At 44.7% G+C, this 18,448-nt stretch overlaps 1 protein-coding gene across 1 annotated transcript in view; it reads left to right on the forward strand.

Annotated features, from left to right (window-relative positions):
- Positions 1-5,800, forward strand: part of LOC135899745 (sodium-dependent multivitamin transporter-like) — a 70,304-nt gene extending 64,504 nt beyond the window's left edge. Inside the window, exons 12-15 of the mRNA XM_070539645.1 lie at positions 3,500-3,672; positions 4,201-4,304; positions 5,368-5,468; positions 5,535-5,800. Coding sequence (XP_070395746.1) covers positions 3,500-3,672; positions 4,201-4,304; positions 5,368-5,468; positions 5,535-5,627 — 471 coding nt within the window. The 3' untranslated portion in view covers positions 5,628-5,800. The remainder of the gene's footprint in view (positions 1-3,499; positions 3,673-4,200; positions 4,305-5,367; positions 5,469-5,534) is intronic.
- The last annotated feature ends 12,648 nt before the right edge of the window (positions 5,801-18,448 follow it).

The following is an 18,448-nucleotide window of genomic DNA, read 5'->3' on the forward strand; positions in this document are numbered from 1 at the left end:
AGGTAGAAAACTAGTGTTGATAATTTACCCTCTAATCAGCCTGCAGACGTTACGATTTCTCTGCTCGGCAGCCTTAACATGTCCCTCATCTCATCCAAATTCAGGCTCGGTTGTTGATATATATTTCTCTCAGATTACTGTTAATCACACACCATGCCTTTTCGAAATGTAATCAAATATTCACTAGCCATGTATACACAAGGCGTGTATGCGCCCCAAAGGACACGAGCGACACCACAAGGCAATATTTCCGTCGCTTTTCTGGTTCCTTCATGAGGCGCAGATACCCCCAGTACTGGTTCCTCCCCGCGCAAATACCCCCGGTACTTTTTCCTTACGCCATCGCATTTATTATTTTTTCCTGCAAGTGAATGGTGTTCTCAGAAATGACAGAAGATGAATTTGAATAAATATTTCAACACCGCCACACGTAACATGTTTTCGAGCACTGCAAGGCCCTCTAACAACTTGGCCGTAAAATGCAGCCTGACACAACTTGAATGGAGTGGTCCAGTGCAATAACTGAGCAGCATTAACGTGAAGCTGAGCTGAACAAACCTTTTAATCAAGGCAGCCTAAAAAACTTGGCTGTAAAATTTGGCTTGATATAACTTTAATAGACTTGTCCAGCACCATACGTTGAGCGGCAAACGGTGAGCCGAGCCAGATGAATCTTTTAATACGGTGGAGCTTTCGTGAGTTCACTTGGTCACGTATCCGGCCATACACAAGCGTCCTGCCTCATCATCCGTCACGTTCTGCGAAGGCTATCACTAAAACTAAAGTTTTCCCGCCAAGTCTACAATACATAGTATCGAATGCAACTACAATAAGAGGAAGATATGATGAATATTTATTTATATGCGTGCAAGCACATCAAGCTCTAACATCATTGGCGTTTGGAAGCATTGACCATATCGTAATTTCCTGGCACGCATATAGCGTCAGAGAGCACCCAGGGGCGCAAACGGAGATAGTTGTTCGAAACGTGCGTTCAGTCTGCGTTCAGTTGCGCCTCGTGCGATTAGCCTAAGCCGCTCGCAGTCGTCGGCCGCGTCCGTTGTTGAAACCTGGCTTTGTAAAGGGGTCAGTATATTCTAGAGGAAATGTGCCAATGTGCATCTGCACCAGACTGAAAAAAACAATGCACCGGCTGCGAAACGGCAACGCTAACTCTCTGCGTAGCGGACGACATCTGCCTGTCAAGAAAGTCGTGACTGCAGTGCCGCTATTGGAAAGGTTTTCCGGAGGAGCTGTGCAACTGAGCTGGTTTTATATTACCATTGAGACAACCAGCTGGCCTTGCAAATGCTTGCACAATTTTTTCGTGACTGTCGGCGCTGATATAGCTGCGATAGAGAGTGGCGGCAGCAGGAGCGGCAGTTAAGTGCTCGCGTTGCCGTGTATCAAAGATGACGGCGAATGGATGTACAAAAAGATAAGGTGATCTCATAGATGTTGTAGGCGCTTGAATGTATGCATAAAAGGAGACTAGCTGTTTTCTTGCGCTGCGCTATCGTGGTTTGCAGTTCGACTAGATTTGTTGCTGAAAGAGAAATCATACGTTGACGTACAGCTTCAGGAAAAGGCATAAGCACATACAGTAGGTGCGAAGTCAGGACCTGACGCACAGATGACCACAGACAACAGATGACGCACAGATGAACGGAAGATGGCGCGCAGTCTGCGCTGATTGACTACACTTCAAACAGGCAAGCGCAACACACGATGTCATAGCCTTTGTCAGGCGCTACACTCGTCTGCAAGATTACATGGGCGAATCGCGTGTGAAAAAATGACCTCATATGTGTTTTGGAACCACATAAGTGTTTTGGAGCCACTTTGTTTTCTGCTGCATCTATTCGGCCCTGCCGGAGAGCTCTGCGCTGCCTTCACTACCTTCCGCTCTTGCTTCCGCCTTCTTTTCCTTCACCTACTGTCATTACTGCTGTTGTTGGCACCATAGGAGGGGCTGCCACATTGCGGGGAGGCGAGCACACAACCTCCTCTACGTCGAGCGGAAAATTGACGATCTGGCCGACAATTTCAGACTGGCCACCCTGCATGAGAAGTTTCATTAGCATGAACTGTACCAGAGCGACACCTGGCACTGGGTGATACCGCTGAGAGGCAGCAGTTACGAGGGCCTTTCATGGTGTGAGTCCGTCGCTTCGTGAGATGTGCGCGAACGCGCCCCTTCTAAGGAAACCCGAGAACAGGGCACACAGCCCAGACGAGCTCATGTGGTCACAGTGAAACGCTCGCTCGAGGAACGTCACAAGCGTGGGCTGCGGCACCCAGATGACGTGCTGTTGGAACCACGTGTGACCACAACCACGACTGGCCGCACTAAGTTTGGTTTCCACGAAGTGCTTTTGAAATTACGCGTCTGCTCTGAGCAAGTGCCGTGCTACTCCAATCAGTTCCCCCTGGTCTGAATGGCCTGTTCGGTTCCCATCTGCTTGACGTGTGTTTTTCGGCCACTCGTCAGTTCCTGTCCTTCACGATCTGCTATACGGCGGCGCCTGATCTCATTGCTCGCGCACCACGGTATCCCCAATCTTGTCGGCCCGTCGCTTCGCCTCCTGACTCTCCGCCCTCACTGCTTCGCTACGCACCGAAAACCACTGCGATCTCTTAATGGCCTTTGCGACCTTAAGTTCCTCTTCTGTGTGGTAGTTTTGAGGGCTCATTGTTGTACCTGCAAGCACAGGCCCACGCGCCACATAGCCCAACAAGAGCACCCGAGCCGTGTTTATTACTGTCGCATGCGACGGTGCCGACGAGAGAAGCAACGAGGCACCGAGCCAGTAGCTGCGAGAGAGGGGGCGCATGGGGGCGTGCGCCCATCGGTGAGGAACTCTGCGATTTTGAGCGGCCTCGGGATTGGCTTTGGCTCAAGCTAGGCGAACAAATTCTACGCACTTAAAAACTGGTCAGCAATCGACATAGGCATGAGACGGTTAGAATATTGGAGAGAATGAAAAGGAGGCGATTGATAGAACGGCAGCTTTTACATTCATGGATAAACCTGAAAACTTAATTTTAAACATAAATGCAAAACTGCGTGCTCGTAGTGACAGTTTTATGTTTCTTTTGGCGAAGTCATTCGTGTGTTGTCGGCTTTGTGAAGGTGAGGGTGCGCGTTATTAACAGCAGCACGCCACATGACATCGTCACTTCAAAACTTTGAAGATTGGTATCAGCGTCCCTTATAAAGACCCTTTGTGGGATTATGGTCAAGGTGCTTTTAACCAAGCAACGTCATTATACAAGGCAAAAACCTTTCATCTGTCCAGTGCAGACGAAGGGGGTCAAAATAAGACAGATACCTTAAACTGATCGTCAGCTTGGCAACAAACAATGCATCAACCATTTCGTTCAAGATGTCATATTTATGGCGAAGAATTCTTTTGACAAAACAGTGACTGTGTGCTAGGTTTTCCTTGATTTCTGTGCCTTGCTGCTACATTTGTATGGCAAAACTTTGCTCATGCAGGGTGCTGGCGTGGCAACGCTTTCAATGGTCATCTACCAACTTTGCCACATAACGACAATCATTCGAAGTGGACGAAGGCCTCCCAGAATGGAAGCATCGCTCGACAGCTGCCCAGGAAATGAAAGCAGCATTGTTTCAGCCATAAATGCTACATTTGTGGACACGCACACAGAGTAAGTTGGCGGCTCTTACATGCCTTAGTGGTGCCGTGTGTTTTAAAGTAAATATTGCATATTTCTAACTTCGCAATATTTCTCCTCGTCATTCAGCGGATCTTCCTTTTTTGCCCTGCCTACTTTAATGTATACTTGTCTGCGCATTTGTACTGTAAAACAAAGAAATATGTGTTGGGCACCACAGCACATCTCAAGCGCGCAGTGTGCGAAAGTAATGAATTCTATGGAAGTAATAAAAAAAAGTAATGGAAGTGATGCAACCTACGGATATTTATTTCGCGATACACTGTGTTAGTTAAAAAAAGAGAAAGAAAACAGAGTTTCATGAAATTGCATGATCATTATGCAGCATATCCTTTTGATTTTTAACTTAATATTATTTGCAGGTAGGTTACGTCGTTTTGAGATCAAGCTCATAGCACCAGGAATGTTTTCGTGGTTTGTCAATGCGTATTCCAGATTTATATTTTGACACTGGCAGGTGCGGGAGCTCCTGCATCACTACATTTTTTTTTTGTTTTGCAGCCTCGAAGAACCATTTGTTCTGTTTCGCATGTCGTATCTGTGGACTAGCTTTTTTGCTATATTTGCAACGGTTATAATTGGTGTTGCTGTGAGTGCTGTTACAGGTAAATCATACTCATCATTTATAAATTACATTTTTTTCTTAACTACTCAATACAGTGGTATTGTAATTCGTACTACTTTAGCAAACAAACAGCTTATATGTAACTAAAAATGCAAAAGTTTTGAAAATTCTACAGCTTGATGCTGCAGAGCTTGTTTACAGAAGAGCTAGGTGGATGACCGGGAAACAACAAAAACCAGTACAACAAATGGGAAATGGGAATCTTCAACTATCGTTCACTTTAGTGTTGCATTTCGTTTTGATCGAGCTAACCAACATTAGCGGAAATTGCTGCCTGAACGAGTGAGCAGTGTCTAAGGTAGGAGCGCTATTAAAACTTTAACGAGGAAAGAGGAACCGCACTTATCAACCAGACGAGCGTGTTGGGGAAAAAAAGAAGAAGAAAAACAGACCGACTAGACTAGCTAGTCGAGCGCTTTTTTTTTTATTCGCGCAGGTTTCACGACGATTTGTTGTTGGAGATGACGCACTGTTATTTTGTGCTTGCGCTAAATAGATCAGAAGGAGCTGTAGAAAAGTGAAGTTGAGAAGGGAAGGAAACTTCCTTCACTTCCTAACTTCACTTTTCTACAGCTTTTCCACAACTTAAGTCGGGAGCTAGTCTCGCCATTTTGCGGTGAAACGCACATTCCCTATGAAGTACATTTTTTTCTAGTAGAATGTACCTTTTAGAGACGCATGTTTTGTATGTTTTCGCTTTACATGATCAGAGAAATTGTATGCATTGCAGAGCACTCCAAATGTTAGTGAATTTTATTTCATTTTTATTGTAGTTATATGCCTGCAGGCTTCTTCTTTAATATTTCTGTTTAAAGTCGGGTGCTTCTGTAGACAAGACAACATGTAATAAACTTAACACAAGCTGTCGATCCACTGCATGCTTATACTTCTCTGAGGCTTGCCTAATATTGTGCATGGTTTCCTACCAAGTATGTTGAAGATTCTTTGCTAAACTGCTCGTTCAAATACTTAGTTACCGTATCTAAAATTCTTCAAGGCGTTATTCTAGTACCTAATATTTTCAAAATTTACTTTTGATTTAGGTGAAATGAAGAACACAAAATGGCAACGTCATCTTTGTTGTGATCGGGCTGTCGCGTTTTGGAGAAAACTGATAACTCCATGTCCTGAAGAAAAAGTTCAGGTGCGTATAATTCCAAGACGTTTGAACTGTTCAATAACGAGTCCTAATGTGTACCTTTTTTTACAGTGTGCAACAACACCGGATAACAATGGAAAGCAGCACGGCAAGAAACATGAAATAGAAACGCTCCTCACATACACAAAAGAGACAAATATTTAGACTCCGCCATACACCACGCCATGTCTGTTGTCAGTTGCTCAGTCTGTTACAGGTGTTAAATAGCCCCAACGATTTCGTTAATAATTATTGTTCGGTATATTTGTGCTTTTGTGTAGTACAACGAAGCAGTTTCATTCGTAGTTAGCGTCATGAATTTTTACTTCGAAAATTCAAGTGAGCTCAAGTCTGTAATGCGAAAACACAGGCTAAGTAGTGTTGTAGTCATCAGGCTACAGGTGGTTTTACACCGGTTTTCGACTTAACTGGCGTACATTGTAGTTGCGCTACCTCTGCAAAAATTATCTGTACTGAAGAAAAATAACCGATACGGCTCTCATTGCGTCGCGAGCCATACTCTTCAGCGCAAATAATTTTGAAGTTCTTCTTAGCCAAGCGGACATGTACGGCAGCACAGAATCGATATGGGAAGTTATATTTCAAATTTACGGCATCCGTCCGTCTATTTCGTCAACGCATCCAACGTGGGACTCCATTCCGTTGGTAGACGTACTTCCGGTACTCTGACACCTGAACGCCGGTAGTCACCACGGCACCGGCACGCCCACACCCCGTGTGTCGCTGCACACCACGTGCTACGGGGACGCTGTCAACCCACCGGAACTCGCGCTTACTGCGGTAATAAATTACTCCTATTTGTTCACGAATTCATTCGTAAAGGTGCCAGCAGTCGTGGAGCTGAAACACAAGCCACTGCACATTACCGTGTTCCAGCCTGCAGACGCTGCCAACAGAAATATTATTCGATCCGACAACGAAAGACGAGCTCAGTGATCCCCTTTCTTTTCACCACCACACTTGTCGAAACACTCACGCCCTGACATCCTAACCTACGGGTAGTTTTGGAATGGATATCTTGGCATGAAGGGATGGGAGTCAGTGAGCAAGCACATTCGGTAATGGACGTTGATCACACCTTGAGCGCCCGTCTTCGTTGGTGAAATGCTCTCAAGCAATTCAAATCAAAGAGGCCCATGAATTCCAAAGGGTACCGCTGACACCTTCACACCTATTTTCACGTCCAAATGCATCATCCACCAGGCAACCTTAGGCCCTAATGGTCCTCACTAGCAGGATAATTATTGACAGTGAGCACAGTTCAGGTCACTCTATTTGTCGTATTTGTGAACCTAGCGCGGTACACGGGAATTTGCAATGTCCGTAGGCACCCTTCTCTGACACCATACAGGTATTGTTAACCACACCAGTTTGCCCATGCGGCTCTTGCTCTTCGATAAGCTAGGCAGCGCCAACCTAAATTTGTCGTCACACCCTATCGCTTCCCTAGTGTGCCACGGCCACAACCTCCAGGGGACAGTCGCTCCCATCGCATATACAGTACCGGAGAGCGCCACAACGACAAGCGGCGACTCGTATTAGAGGCCACATTAACTTTTTTTTCTGCAAATGTCTCATCATTCGCAAAGCAGTGGAATATCTAAAAGAAAACGTTTCCTAGATATTTCCCTTCTGGAACTCATGATTTCACTTCAAGAAAACGGAACCCACCTCAACCTCCACGATTTCACGGAAAAGTGTAAAACCTCACGCATTCGGAGGAAGCGGCAGCAGCTCTCGAAGTACACTGTGCTAAAGTAGAAAGTTGGGCGAGTTCGTATGCAGTCATAATGGTAACAGCTCTAAAAAAACTACAACGGAATGAAAGGACACACGACAAGCGCTGACTCATGGTAGTTGTGAGTGAGGGCTCGTCTTGTGTCCTTTCGTTCCGTCGACGTCTTGTTCGTGCTGTTACCATTACGAATACACTGTGCTAATCTACTGTCACGAAAAAAATATCAGTTCCCTTCCACTCTGTGAAGAAGGATGACCAGCAAAACTGTCTGTGTGGGCTCCTTAATGGCGAACGGTACCTCCGCCGCTGGTCGGTCCGGCATTGCACTATATTCGGGATAGGCGGACTTATGGGGAGTGCTTAACGCCGGCTTCACCTCCACCGCGGGTAGGCCCATGATTGCACTATCTCCAGGATCGGTTCACCTATGGGGAGTTTTTTGCTTAGCACAACGACACGAAAATTTCTTTGGGTGGTAGGGGTGTACAACTTCGCTGTAAAATCACTCGCAACCACAACGTATTGCAAAACCACTCCTACAGCAATCCTCGAACTTGTAAAGAAGAAACGCCACAACGCATATCACGATGAAAGCCGATGGTAAAGTGACTAGCATCGAAGCAATGCTGCAACATATGGCTCTCCCATCCCCGAGACAAGTCGTGTGTTGGGCATGTAGTACAGCCATAGTGCTCTCATGCACCAATGACCCTTGGTGTAGATTTATTGGGATCACTTTCTAACACCGCAAAGTTTGCCTGGGGCGCGTATATATATATATATATATATATATATATATATATATATATATATATATATATATATATATATATATATATATATATATATATATATATATATATATATATATATGTATACATAGTTGTATGTGTATATATATATATATATATATATATATATATATATATATATATATATATATGTATGTATATATATATGTATATATATATAGATTGTCGCATTGTATTGACATTGAAGGACACAATAGCAAAATTGTGAATCTCGAGAATAACTTTTGAGTAAGCGAATTTGCGCCTCTAAAAGCAAGTGACAGTCGAAGCACAATGATAGGGGCGAGCAAACTCAGCGATCGTAGAAATTTAATGTGCGGCTCTACCGCGTTAACATTTATACATGACTAGTGACAGGTACCAGCGGAACTGCTGGTGTGGCCTTGTCTTCCAGAAAGTACTACACAATTGGCGTCTCCCATAAAATCAGATTACACAAGTTATGTCACATCAGGCTACGTAAAAAAACAAAGATACCATTCGAGTAACTTCCGACACACGCAGGCACGTCCTGCGCCGAGTAATAACGTTTTAAATTTCTCATCCACTGAGAAGGCTAACCGGAGACTGACAATGTGTACTTGTCACTTCCCCCCGCTTAAAAAAAAGCATCGTCCTGATGCGTCAAACGAATACAAAAATTTTGGTGGAAATGCTTTGTGTTCATGTACTGGACGCCCCCGCAAAGCGTGAAAGAATTAAGCCCGAACCACGAAGACAGCACCGACGCCGTCCCTGACCATCGAGCTAGCCTCAGGCGGCCAAACCAGCCTCCGGAGAGCGGACTTGGTCAGCCTCCCTTTCTCCTGATGATTTGCCTTTGCAATCTTTCTTCCACAGCGGTGTTAGTAGCATCTCTGTCGCACCGGTGCCCTCGAGCGGTGGATTGGAGCGGCTGAACAACCCACAGGCTGCTCAGACCGAGTTCCAAGCGATGACGCGTGACTTCCACATGATAAGCGATGTCCGACAATTTGGAAGAGGTGGGATAGCTTGTAGGTCATCAGATTCGACCTGTGTCGCAGACCTCCTAAAGTGTAGGACTTTCGCATCTGTCCCGGTGAGTGTGTTTATTCCTCCCCATCGAGCATGCGCTAAAGGAATTGTCCGGGGCATAGACTCGCGATTTAGCCCAACTGAGAATCTGGAGAAACTGCCTGATGCTGGCGTCATAGCTGTATACCAATGTAACCGACTCGTTGTCGGGAAAAAAGTTGCCGCTGAACCAGTTATTGCTTTGTTTGCTGGCATGTCCTGCCCATGTAAACTAAATGTGTGGCCACCTATATTTAGAGTGAAACCTGCCGCTTCCCGTCCACGTCTGGAACTGTTGGTGTTTCGGCCATAGTGCCGAAGCCTGCAAATCAAATGCACGATGTCGCGTCTTCGGTGAAGGTCATTCCCCCAATGAGTGTGCAGCTGGAGTCGAAACGTGCTTCCTATGTTAAGAAAACCATGCAGCTGACTATGGAAATTCCTTGGCAAGAGCTAACGAAATACAGTTACTCGAGCTAATTGACAAGCAACGATGTTCGCGGCGAGAAGCTATTGCAGTTGTCAAGGAAAGAGCTTTGTATACGTTTGCTTCACTGCGAGGCAATCTATTTTACGTGAAGACAACTTGTCTAAACTCACTGACTCAGCAGTCAAAAAGCAATCATAAAGGCTATGAAACATATTGTCACAAGTGTTACCGAATGTATTTCCCAAGTGTTTACTATGCAGATGACACAGCTGTTTCAAACAGCTGCAACACAAATAACCTAATTCATTGCTTGTACTGGAAAACAGGTAGCGAGTTCAGTCCTAGCGCCAAGTACCATGTCGGGCCAAACATTTGTTTTATCCTTTCCGTGTCCTTCGCGTCAGTCAGACTCACAGGTTGACATGAAAACAGGTCAGGATATCAGGCAGCAAAGCAAACTGGGCCTCCAGTAACTCCGTCTTGTCCATATGCCAAAAACTAAAAGGGCGATCCTATTTATCACTCTGGCATCCAAGAAACTACATTGCGATGGTAGTCACTGAAGTAATTAGTTCAATTAGATCATCACCATAGCTTTTTTAAAGGTACTACAGCGGAACTGTCGTTCCTTGTTTTCTGCTTCAACAGGCTTCAATTGCATAACAACCCATCTTAATTCTGACGTCATAATCTTACAGGGAACCTTGCTTACTCCTGAGAAAAATTATCATTTTAAAGATTTTCGATGTTTTCGATTAGATCGCCTTTCACTAGGGAGTGTTTTAATGATTTTATTGTCATATAAATTCTGTCATAAAGCGGAAATTGCTTTCAAGTTAGTGTCTCCGGAATGTGAAATTTTGGCAGTGCAGCTTAGCATCCCAGGCTACCGTTCATTTTCGATTATAAATGCTTATTTACCTACGGGCATACATGGTACATACAAATTGGATAGTGTGCTTGCCAGTTGCGAAAATAAGTCATCCCTACTGGTGACTTCAGCTCGCATCACGTGTCATGGGGTTACAGATTAGATGCGTCTATGACACGTCTGTGGGTCTGGACCATAGATAAAAATCTTTCATGCCCTATTATCGGACGACCTACATTTGTTCATGGGCAATCTCGCTCAGTGTTATATTTGGCGTTTTCTAGGACGAGTATCGCCATGACATCTTGCACTACAATTTATTTCTGTACAAAGAGCGATCATCCCTCTTATAGTTTGAAATTGCATGCCCTATAACATCAGTTGCCCAAGGCAGAATATTTGTGAATTGCAAAAAAAAAAATTTAAGACTGCTTGCGCTCCACCATTGCGTCATTAACTAATTGTAATGACCAAGAAATTGGCTTGAATATTTGTTAAGCGTTACAGATGACTCGACAAAATTCTGGATTCGTAATTCAGAAAGCTAAGCGTACCTCATGTAGTCTCTGATTGAGCAGTAACTGCACATGAGTTCATTGGAGAAATAAAGCTGCTTGGAAAAAACTTCTAGATAATCAGAACCCACAAAACTGGAAAGATTAATAATTTATTTCGGTAACCTTCAAACGTACTTTTAAACGCAGAAAATATGCGTACAATAAAAAACGTTTCGAATATCTATCTAAGTCCAAAAAAAACGTGCTTTGTTTAATTACATTCGTTTTAGAAACAGACTCCCAATGAGCAATGATGCAGACTCAATCGTCTATACCTCACAGGAAATACAGGATTCCTTATAAATATTGGCTAAAGGGTTGGAGAGCCCGCATGTTCACAACGCACCTTGGAACTTCTGTTTTTATTTCTGCATTCTCAGACTAGAAAGAGATATCCTATTTGAAAGTAGCACAGGTCATGCTACAGTTGCCAACTACAGCGCCTGGCCGGGATGGAATAACAAATGCGATGTTGAAGCTTTTCTTTCAAGACGCTCCAAGTAAGCTTCTGAAGTTGCTAAACTACTCTGTTAGTAATCCAGGGAACCCACAAGAATGGGAGATCGCCAAAATTATGTCATTACTTAAAAAGCAAGGGGCTAGGTATACTATCGACAATACCAGACCAATTGCGTTGACATCAAACATAGTAAACCTGATTGAAAGAGTGCTTGACGGGCATATAATAGATTTCATTGATGAAAATGAATTGTTGAGCCCTTGTCAAGTTCGATTTAGATTTGGCTATTGAATATGGCACGTGCATGTAGACCTTGATATTCGCATTAGCATCGCCAGGCATAAAAAAACAATATGCGGCTTTAGTTACCTTAGATACATGTAAAGCCTATGACAGCATTGAACATACGATTGTAACAAATCGGTTACAGGTTCATTACTTTCCAGCCTATATTTTAGCATTGGTGCATGAATTTTTTTAAGACAGGGAATTCTGTTGTTTTCGAAGTGGCTATTTTCTAGTAAACACGGAGCGGTACTTTCACCAGTATTATTTAATATTTTACTGAGCAGAATCCCTTCACCCAGGTGTCAATACCTACGTTTATGCTGATTACATTGCCTTTTTGGGTATGGCTAGTGGCATATGCTCTTGTTACGAAATTTCGCAGTCGTATCTAAGGGAACTGGAAGTCTGGCTGGATAGCTTACACTTAAACCTGAATGCTGATAAGCGTACTTTCCTAATTTTTTTCCGTTAGAGACCCAGTATACAAATCGCCTAACTATCAGCTCGAAGTTATCCCACAGTAGAGTCAATCAAATACCTTGGAGTTATTCACAACGAAAATCTTAACTGGCGGCCACATATTGAATGTATTGTGACAAAAGGAGCTCGTACAATGCGCAGATTGCGCTAGTTGAGCAATCGAAGAATGGTATGCGAACAAAATCTTTCATGATGGTATATGAAATGTACGTCCGTCCGGTATTAAAATTTGGATGTGTTTTGTTCTTACGTGCTGCTTCGTACAAGCTTCGGCCTCTAGTTTTGTTAGAACCAGAGGCGCTACGTCTGCGCCTAGGCCTTTTAAAGTACGTTGCGAATGCCGTATTATAGCTGGAAGCATGAATCCCACTCATTTTACGCCGATTTCGCCTTGTCACCATTCAGACTTTCTTAAGACTATATGAATTACCATTAAACCGTCCTCATATAATTTTCGTCTCCAATCCAGAATTATTTTTCCCGTTCATTGGCCCAGGCTTCATACACCACAGATCATATTTGTGAAAACATTACTTGAACCACTAAATGTGCAATTCTCGATGTGCTTCCTAATAGTAAGCATCCAAAATACCCGGAGATCAGGTTCGATGACATTTTCCCAAACCACTCGAAGAAGCTACTCCCATACGGCATCTTAAACGTCAAGTTGCAAGAACACCTAAGCACTCTAGAAACAAACATTATGATTGCAACAGATGCATCACAGTGCAAGGAAAAAACTAGCATTGGAATATTTTGTCGTGCATTCGACTGGTCTTTTTTTTTAGAATTGCCCGATTTTGCGCCTATCTTTCTGGCTGAGTTTTTAGCAGTAATTCTAGCTTTACGTAAATTAGGCGAAATGATTACAACAGCTGCTATTCTTACTGACTCCCTTTCTGTATGCTCTTACCTTACCGCTACTAACGATTCACCCATGCTAAACCTCTTCCACTGGCTAGTTCCTGCCCATGTGTGATGTGTTCCTTTGATTTGGTTGCCTGGTTATAAAGGTTTGTCTTTTTAATAAAACTGCCCATTCACTGGCAAAGACATCACCTTCCGGCCCTAGTCCTGTTCTACCAGTGACAGCACAGATAATGGCGGCAAGATCTCGGATGCGATCAGTTAGAATAGCCTTATCAAATCCAGATCTGACTGCTTCTCCAGATTATAAGCACCTGGCATTTCCTTGGCGTAGCGAATCCTGTAACACAAAGATGCTTGAGGTCTGCCTCACCAAATTACGTTGCCGCATTCCCTCCCTGAATTTCTACTCACACAGGCCGAGTTTTGTTCCCTCCCACCTCTGTTCATGTTGCAATGAGGAGGAGACGATACATCACTTTCTTCTATCTTGCCGCCACTTTACTGCGGGGAGAAAAAGATTGCTGGAAATACCTTTACGAAGAATTGGCTTCGACCTGACAGAACCTGCTATTCTTTGATTCGGTGCGTCTACTTTAGGATTCAGCCACAGAGATGCTTGCTTCACTGTCTAAACATTTCTTAAAGATTCTAAAGAAATGCCCTGCTAATTTCTTTAATCCTTATAAATTATTTATTGCTCATTCCACACGACTTTCCTGATTCTATTTTAACAGGCAATTCTACGCTATTCGATGCTAATTTCATAGATATTAGAAAACTTATGCTCCATCTTAATTTGGAATCATCCACCCATTCCTTGGCCAATTCCCCATAGTGCATATGAGCCACACATGTGACAGGCTACAACAATAACAACAACAACTTCTTGCGCAGACCAGGAAGTGCACGAACACGACAGCGGCAACAGTGACAGTCCCAGTGTCGTCAACAACGATCGTGCTCCAGCACCCTAGGGAGCCACTGACATTCCGCAGATCAATATTTGATCACCCGTAAAGCTGGCGGGTGACTTGGTAAACGGTCGCTACATTTAACAAATAAAACAGCGGAGACAAGCTGTGCAATGTCTTTTTCTCATTAGAATATGTAGCAGAGGCGGGGTTCGAAAATCAAGAGACCAGCTTAACCACGTGGGATCTTTACCGCGGCGGCTTTCTACAGACGTTCACGTGTGTAGTGCGCAAATATCGACCCTAAGCACTACTAGAAACCTGCAAGCAGCTGCCCCAGTTGTCTGCTTCACAAAGGAGATAACTCGCCAACTGTGGCACGCCGAACCTGACATGCCCGAAGAAAGCAAATTTTGTTGCCTTATGCGTGGTGTAAAGAGGAGCTCTTCGGTTGAATTATGGGCCACCCTAGGAACAACCTAACACAATTTCTAACAGAGGCCACGATTGCAGAGAAGATGTCCGAAACGCGATGGTGGGCTCGATGGTGGGCGCACCCGGCGATCATCGAAACCTTATTCTCGTGTTCAGCGCATCGACTTTTATATATGACTTCGTCGAACGTTGCGGCGTAAGCGCTGCGGCCCGCGTGCTTTCCAGAAAGTACTGCACAATTGCCACGTAAACACTCAGATTACGCTATTTCTGGTGACAACAGACAACGAAAAGAACCATCGAGAACATTCTAGAAACTCCCGGCACATGCAGACGCTTCCTGTGCCGAGCGGCAAAGGTTTTTAATTTTTTTTGCCGCTAAAAGGCGGTAAACAACCTAAATATTCTGATGGAAGTGCCTGTCTGGTTGTATTAAATAATGATGAATTTCGAAACCATGTCGCGGGGAATCACCACAGAGATGACGAGGCGCAACTTTTAAGTTTTTATGGTCGAGATGGGGGATGGGGTGGCAGGCTGGGGACGGTCGGAGGTGGTTCTATTTATACAGTGTGCGTTTAACCGGTCGGCAAGTTTCCCTTGGAACGGTTTAAGCTGTCATTTAGTTGGTTGTTGTTGGTTGCAAGAAATTTGGTTTCTTCGAGGGTAATTATATAGTCAGTGTCATCTAAGTGTTGTCATCTGAAAGGGGGTGTCGCTGTTTAGAAAATGTTCTCACGTTGTCGTTATGCCGCTTAGGGGGGTGGGGGCAGTGTATAGAGCAGGATTGGAGGAGGAGGTGTTCGGTACTTTTTGGCTACGTAATAGTGGTAGCTTATCTTATCTACCCCCATCCTTGCGTAGCCACTCTTACGAACGGTGAAGGATGGTCGGAAGCACTCCATGGGAACTTTTCTTCGGTCAGAACACACTCTTAGCGGGTGAACGACGATAAGCGTCTACGAGAGACGCCATCGTGAACGGCTTTTCATATTGAACTATCGGTTTTTACCCAGGGAGAGAGATGAAAAAAGCAGGGAGTTGAACCATAGGCGAGTTTCTGGTTTGGTACTCTGCACTGGGCTAGGGCATATCGGGGTTGTAAAGACGACAAAGCGCAAGAAAAACAAGGAACGAGTAAAGAACGAGGAAAAAAGGGATAAAAGAACTAAAATAAATTATCGAATAGGCGTTCCAATCAAATCACAGGCGTTCTCAAATGCCGGTCGATTTCAAGAAGCACTGCAGTACCTGCACGACCTTCCAATGGGATTGTTGTGAAAGACCGTTCACCCCACGACAATCTCCGGTCACGCCTAGCGTCATTAGGAGGAACGGGCCGGTGGCCTCGTCATAATGGTTGTCAAAATGGATTATTTATGACCAGCCATGTGCCGTAACCTAGGTCAAGAGAGGTTTGGGCAATTAGCACGGATACGGTCATTCACTTGTCAGCCGCACAAATTGGCATGTCCACGCCGAAGATGGAGTCAGTGTACGATCGATTTCCTGTTTGTGCCCAGTGATTGCGTTTTTCCGACAAAGCTCCCTTCGGAGAGAAAGGGCAACAGGCCTCCGGATCGGTGGAACCTCCTGTCATCGGTCTCCTGACGCCGGATTGGGGGAGGTGACTGAACAATGACCACGCAGGGCATAAACGGAGCAACGGATGGCGAGAGGCATCGGCTGCTACAACTTCTTCATGAACTTTTTCTGTACTACTTTGAACTTTCTTGTAAATATGTAAATATATTCTTGTTTGTAAAACGTCCTGGATATCGGGCCCAGCCCCACGTTCCCTTATGCCTTCACGAGACAATTACATTTCACATCTCCAGACCCCGAGTCGCAACAGGATGTTAAGTCGCGTCAATCGTTTCGAAATTTATTCCGACAGAGGCTGGTCGTCGAACTGCTTAAGCACGACGGACGGTGATTGCCTCTGCACACTGTGCTGCGGGCACTGGCACAGAACATGACCAACTGCTTCCGCGTTCCTAAGCAATGTTGCCATCCGCTCTCATGGGCTTGCATGACGGATGCCAATGGGGAGAATATGAGCCTAAGTATTATAACAGACGCATGGACAAGCTAAAAAAATAAATTATGGGGTTTTGCATGCCAAAACCTCTTTCAGGTTATGCGGCACGCCGTAGTGGAGGACTCCTGAAATTTCGACCACCTGGGGTTCTTTAACGTGCACCTAAATCGTGGTACACAAGTGTTTTCGCATTTCGCCCCCACCGAAATGCGGCCGCCGTGGCCGGGATTCAATCCCGCGATCTCGTGCTCAGCAGCCCAACACCATTGCCACTGAGCATACCACGGCGGGTCACATCGACAAGTCGGTTTTGCACCTTGAGGCAAAAGGCAAAACACAGGAATTGTGTAAACTGTCTCTGTGTCACCGTCTGTTCGCATTCTATGACAGAAGCTGGTCAGAATATTGCGCCGCATTTACCGGCGACGAGGATAGGTACACCTTCGAGTGTGACATGTACACGCAGCTAGTCCAAATGTTGTTTTGTCAAGGTTATCCAGGTGCGTGAAGGAAGACCGCTATTTATTAATGTTGTGTAGCTGCACGTCATTATTATTGCGCACTTACACATGCAAGGGTCGTCTGTCCTCCATATTGTCTACCATGTCACCGTTCCGCGTGTATAACACTGCCGCAATGCAGACTAGCACATATCGAATGCCAGAAAGGCTGCCCACATGCTCAAAAGCCTAACATACAGCTCCTTACACTTGTATTCAAGACTTATGTCGTTGTCAAGGGCACCATTAGGAAATGTTGGTACTTCAAGGAAGGTGACAGACAGCAGAGGAAACAACCTGTTTGTATCCTGATCGCGCGATAATCTGTAGCAGCAGTAGAAGAATGGTACCGTAGAGTGCGTTGTTTTGATGATGATGGAGTTCGCGTTCCGAATTTCAGACTCGACTTACCGGCTTCAGGGTACAGTCGGATCTCAAATTTTGGATGCGGATGTCTACAAAGTTTCAAATTGCGAACGACACAGTGCGACAGTCTGAAATTTGAGACGCAGGCTGTCGGACATCGCCCAACAGTTGCCGGGCACTGGCGTGGGCCATAGGACCTACTGGACCTCTCTTAAGTATGAGTTTCCTAGAATAATTACAAGAGGAAACAATGGCGCTACAGTCCACAGAAGCTGCAAGCGGGGTGGATGAGCCAGCCTGGGACTGATTGGTAGTAAGCACATTCTTTCTGGCTGCCAACGGCTTTGTGACTTCTCAAACTCGTCATTTTAGACGTAGTACTGTGTAATAAATATTGAAATAAGCATTGGTGCAATTGTGCTGCGGTTGGATTCGAACAAAGGACTTCTAGCATGGTATATTGAAACCATTACCCCATGGATGTGTGCATCGACAAGCGGCGTACAATATGCCCTTATAAATTTACTGCTTGCAAGTCAGCGTGATAAGGCGCTTGGCATTTGTCAATTCGGCCATCTCGACAGGCTTAACTGCTAAAATTTGTTATGATTGTCCGTGATCACAGTTTTCTAGGCGTAGAAAAGCATATATCCCACTGAAATCTAGGGCACTGAAAGCCATAAAACATAATAAAGAAATCCACAACGTTGTTTTAATCCACGAGCCTGAAGGTCAGACAAATCCATGTACTAGCCATCATTCCCTTGGGGGCTGGATGATTGCAGCGCCTGAGTTCACTCTCGTAGATATTGCTGGAAACTCTGCGCTCTTCAACACTTGCCGACATTCGCGCCTTTTTGCGCAGCATCGGGTTTCAGCTGAACACTTAGAGACGATTTATTTGTCCCGAAGCTTGGCCACCCTGTCAAGGTTGTGGCCTTTCATCTTTATGTTATCTCTAAAGATTTAGTTAGTGCTGTACTGAAACTTGAAGCAGTTTCGCCTTTCCAATGTTGCCTGCATTTTCATCGGCCTTTGTTGACATTTGGGGGATTTTTCACACACATTGAAGACATTGCACGGCCCCCTGACCATGATGTCGAAAAATTCATTTTATTGGTATGAGAGCAGTATTTCGCTTACTGCGTCGTGCCGCTGTCATCGGAAAGCC

The sequence above is a fragment of the Dermacentor albipictus genome, chromosome 5 (assembly GCF_038994185.2).
Source record: "Dermacentor albipictus isolate Rhodes 1998 colony chromosome 5, USDA_Dalb.pri_finalv2, whole genome shotgun sequence".
Classification (NCBI taxonomy): domain Eukaryota; kingdom Metazoa; phylum Arthropoda; class Arachnida; order Ixodida; family Ixodidae; genus Dermacentor; species Dermacentor albipictus.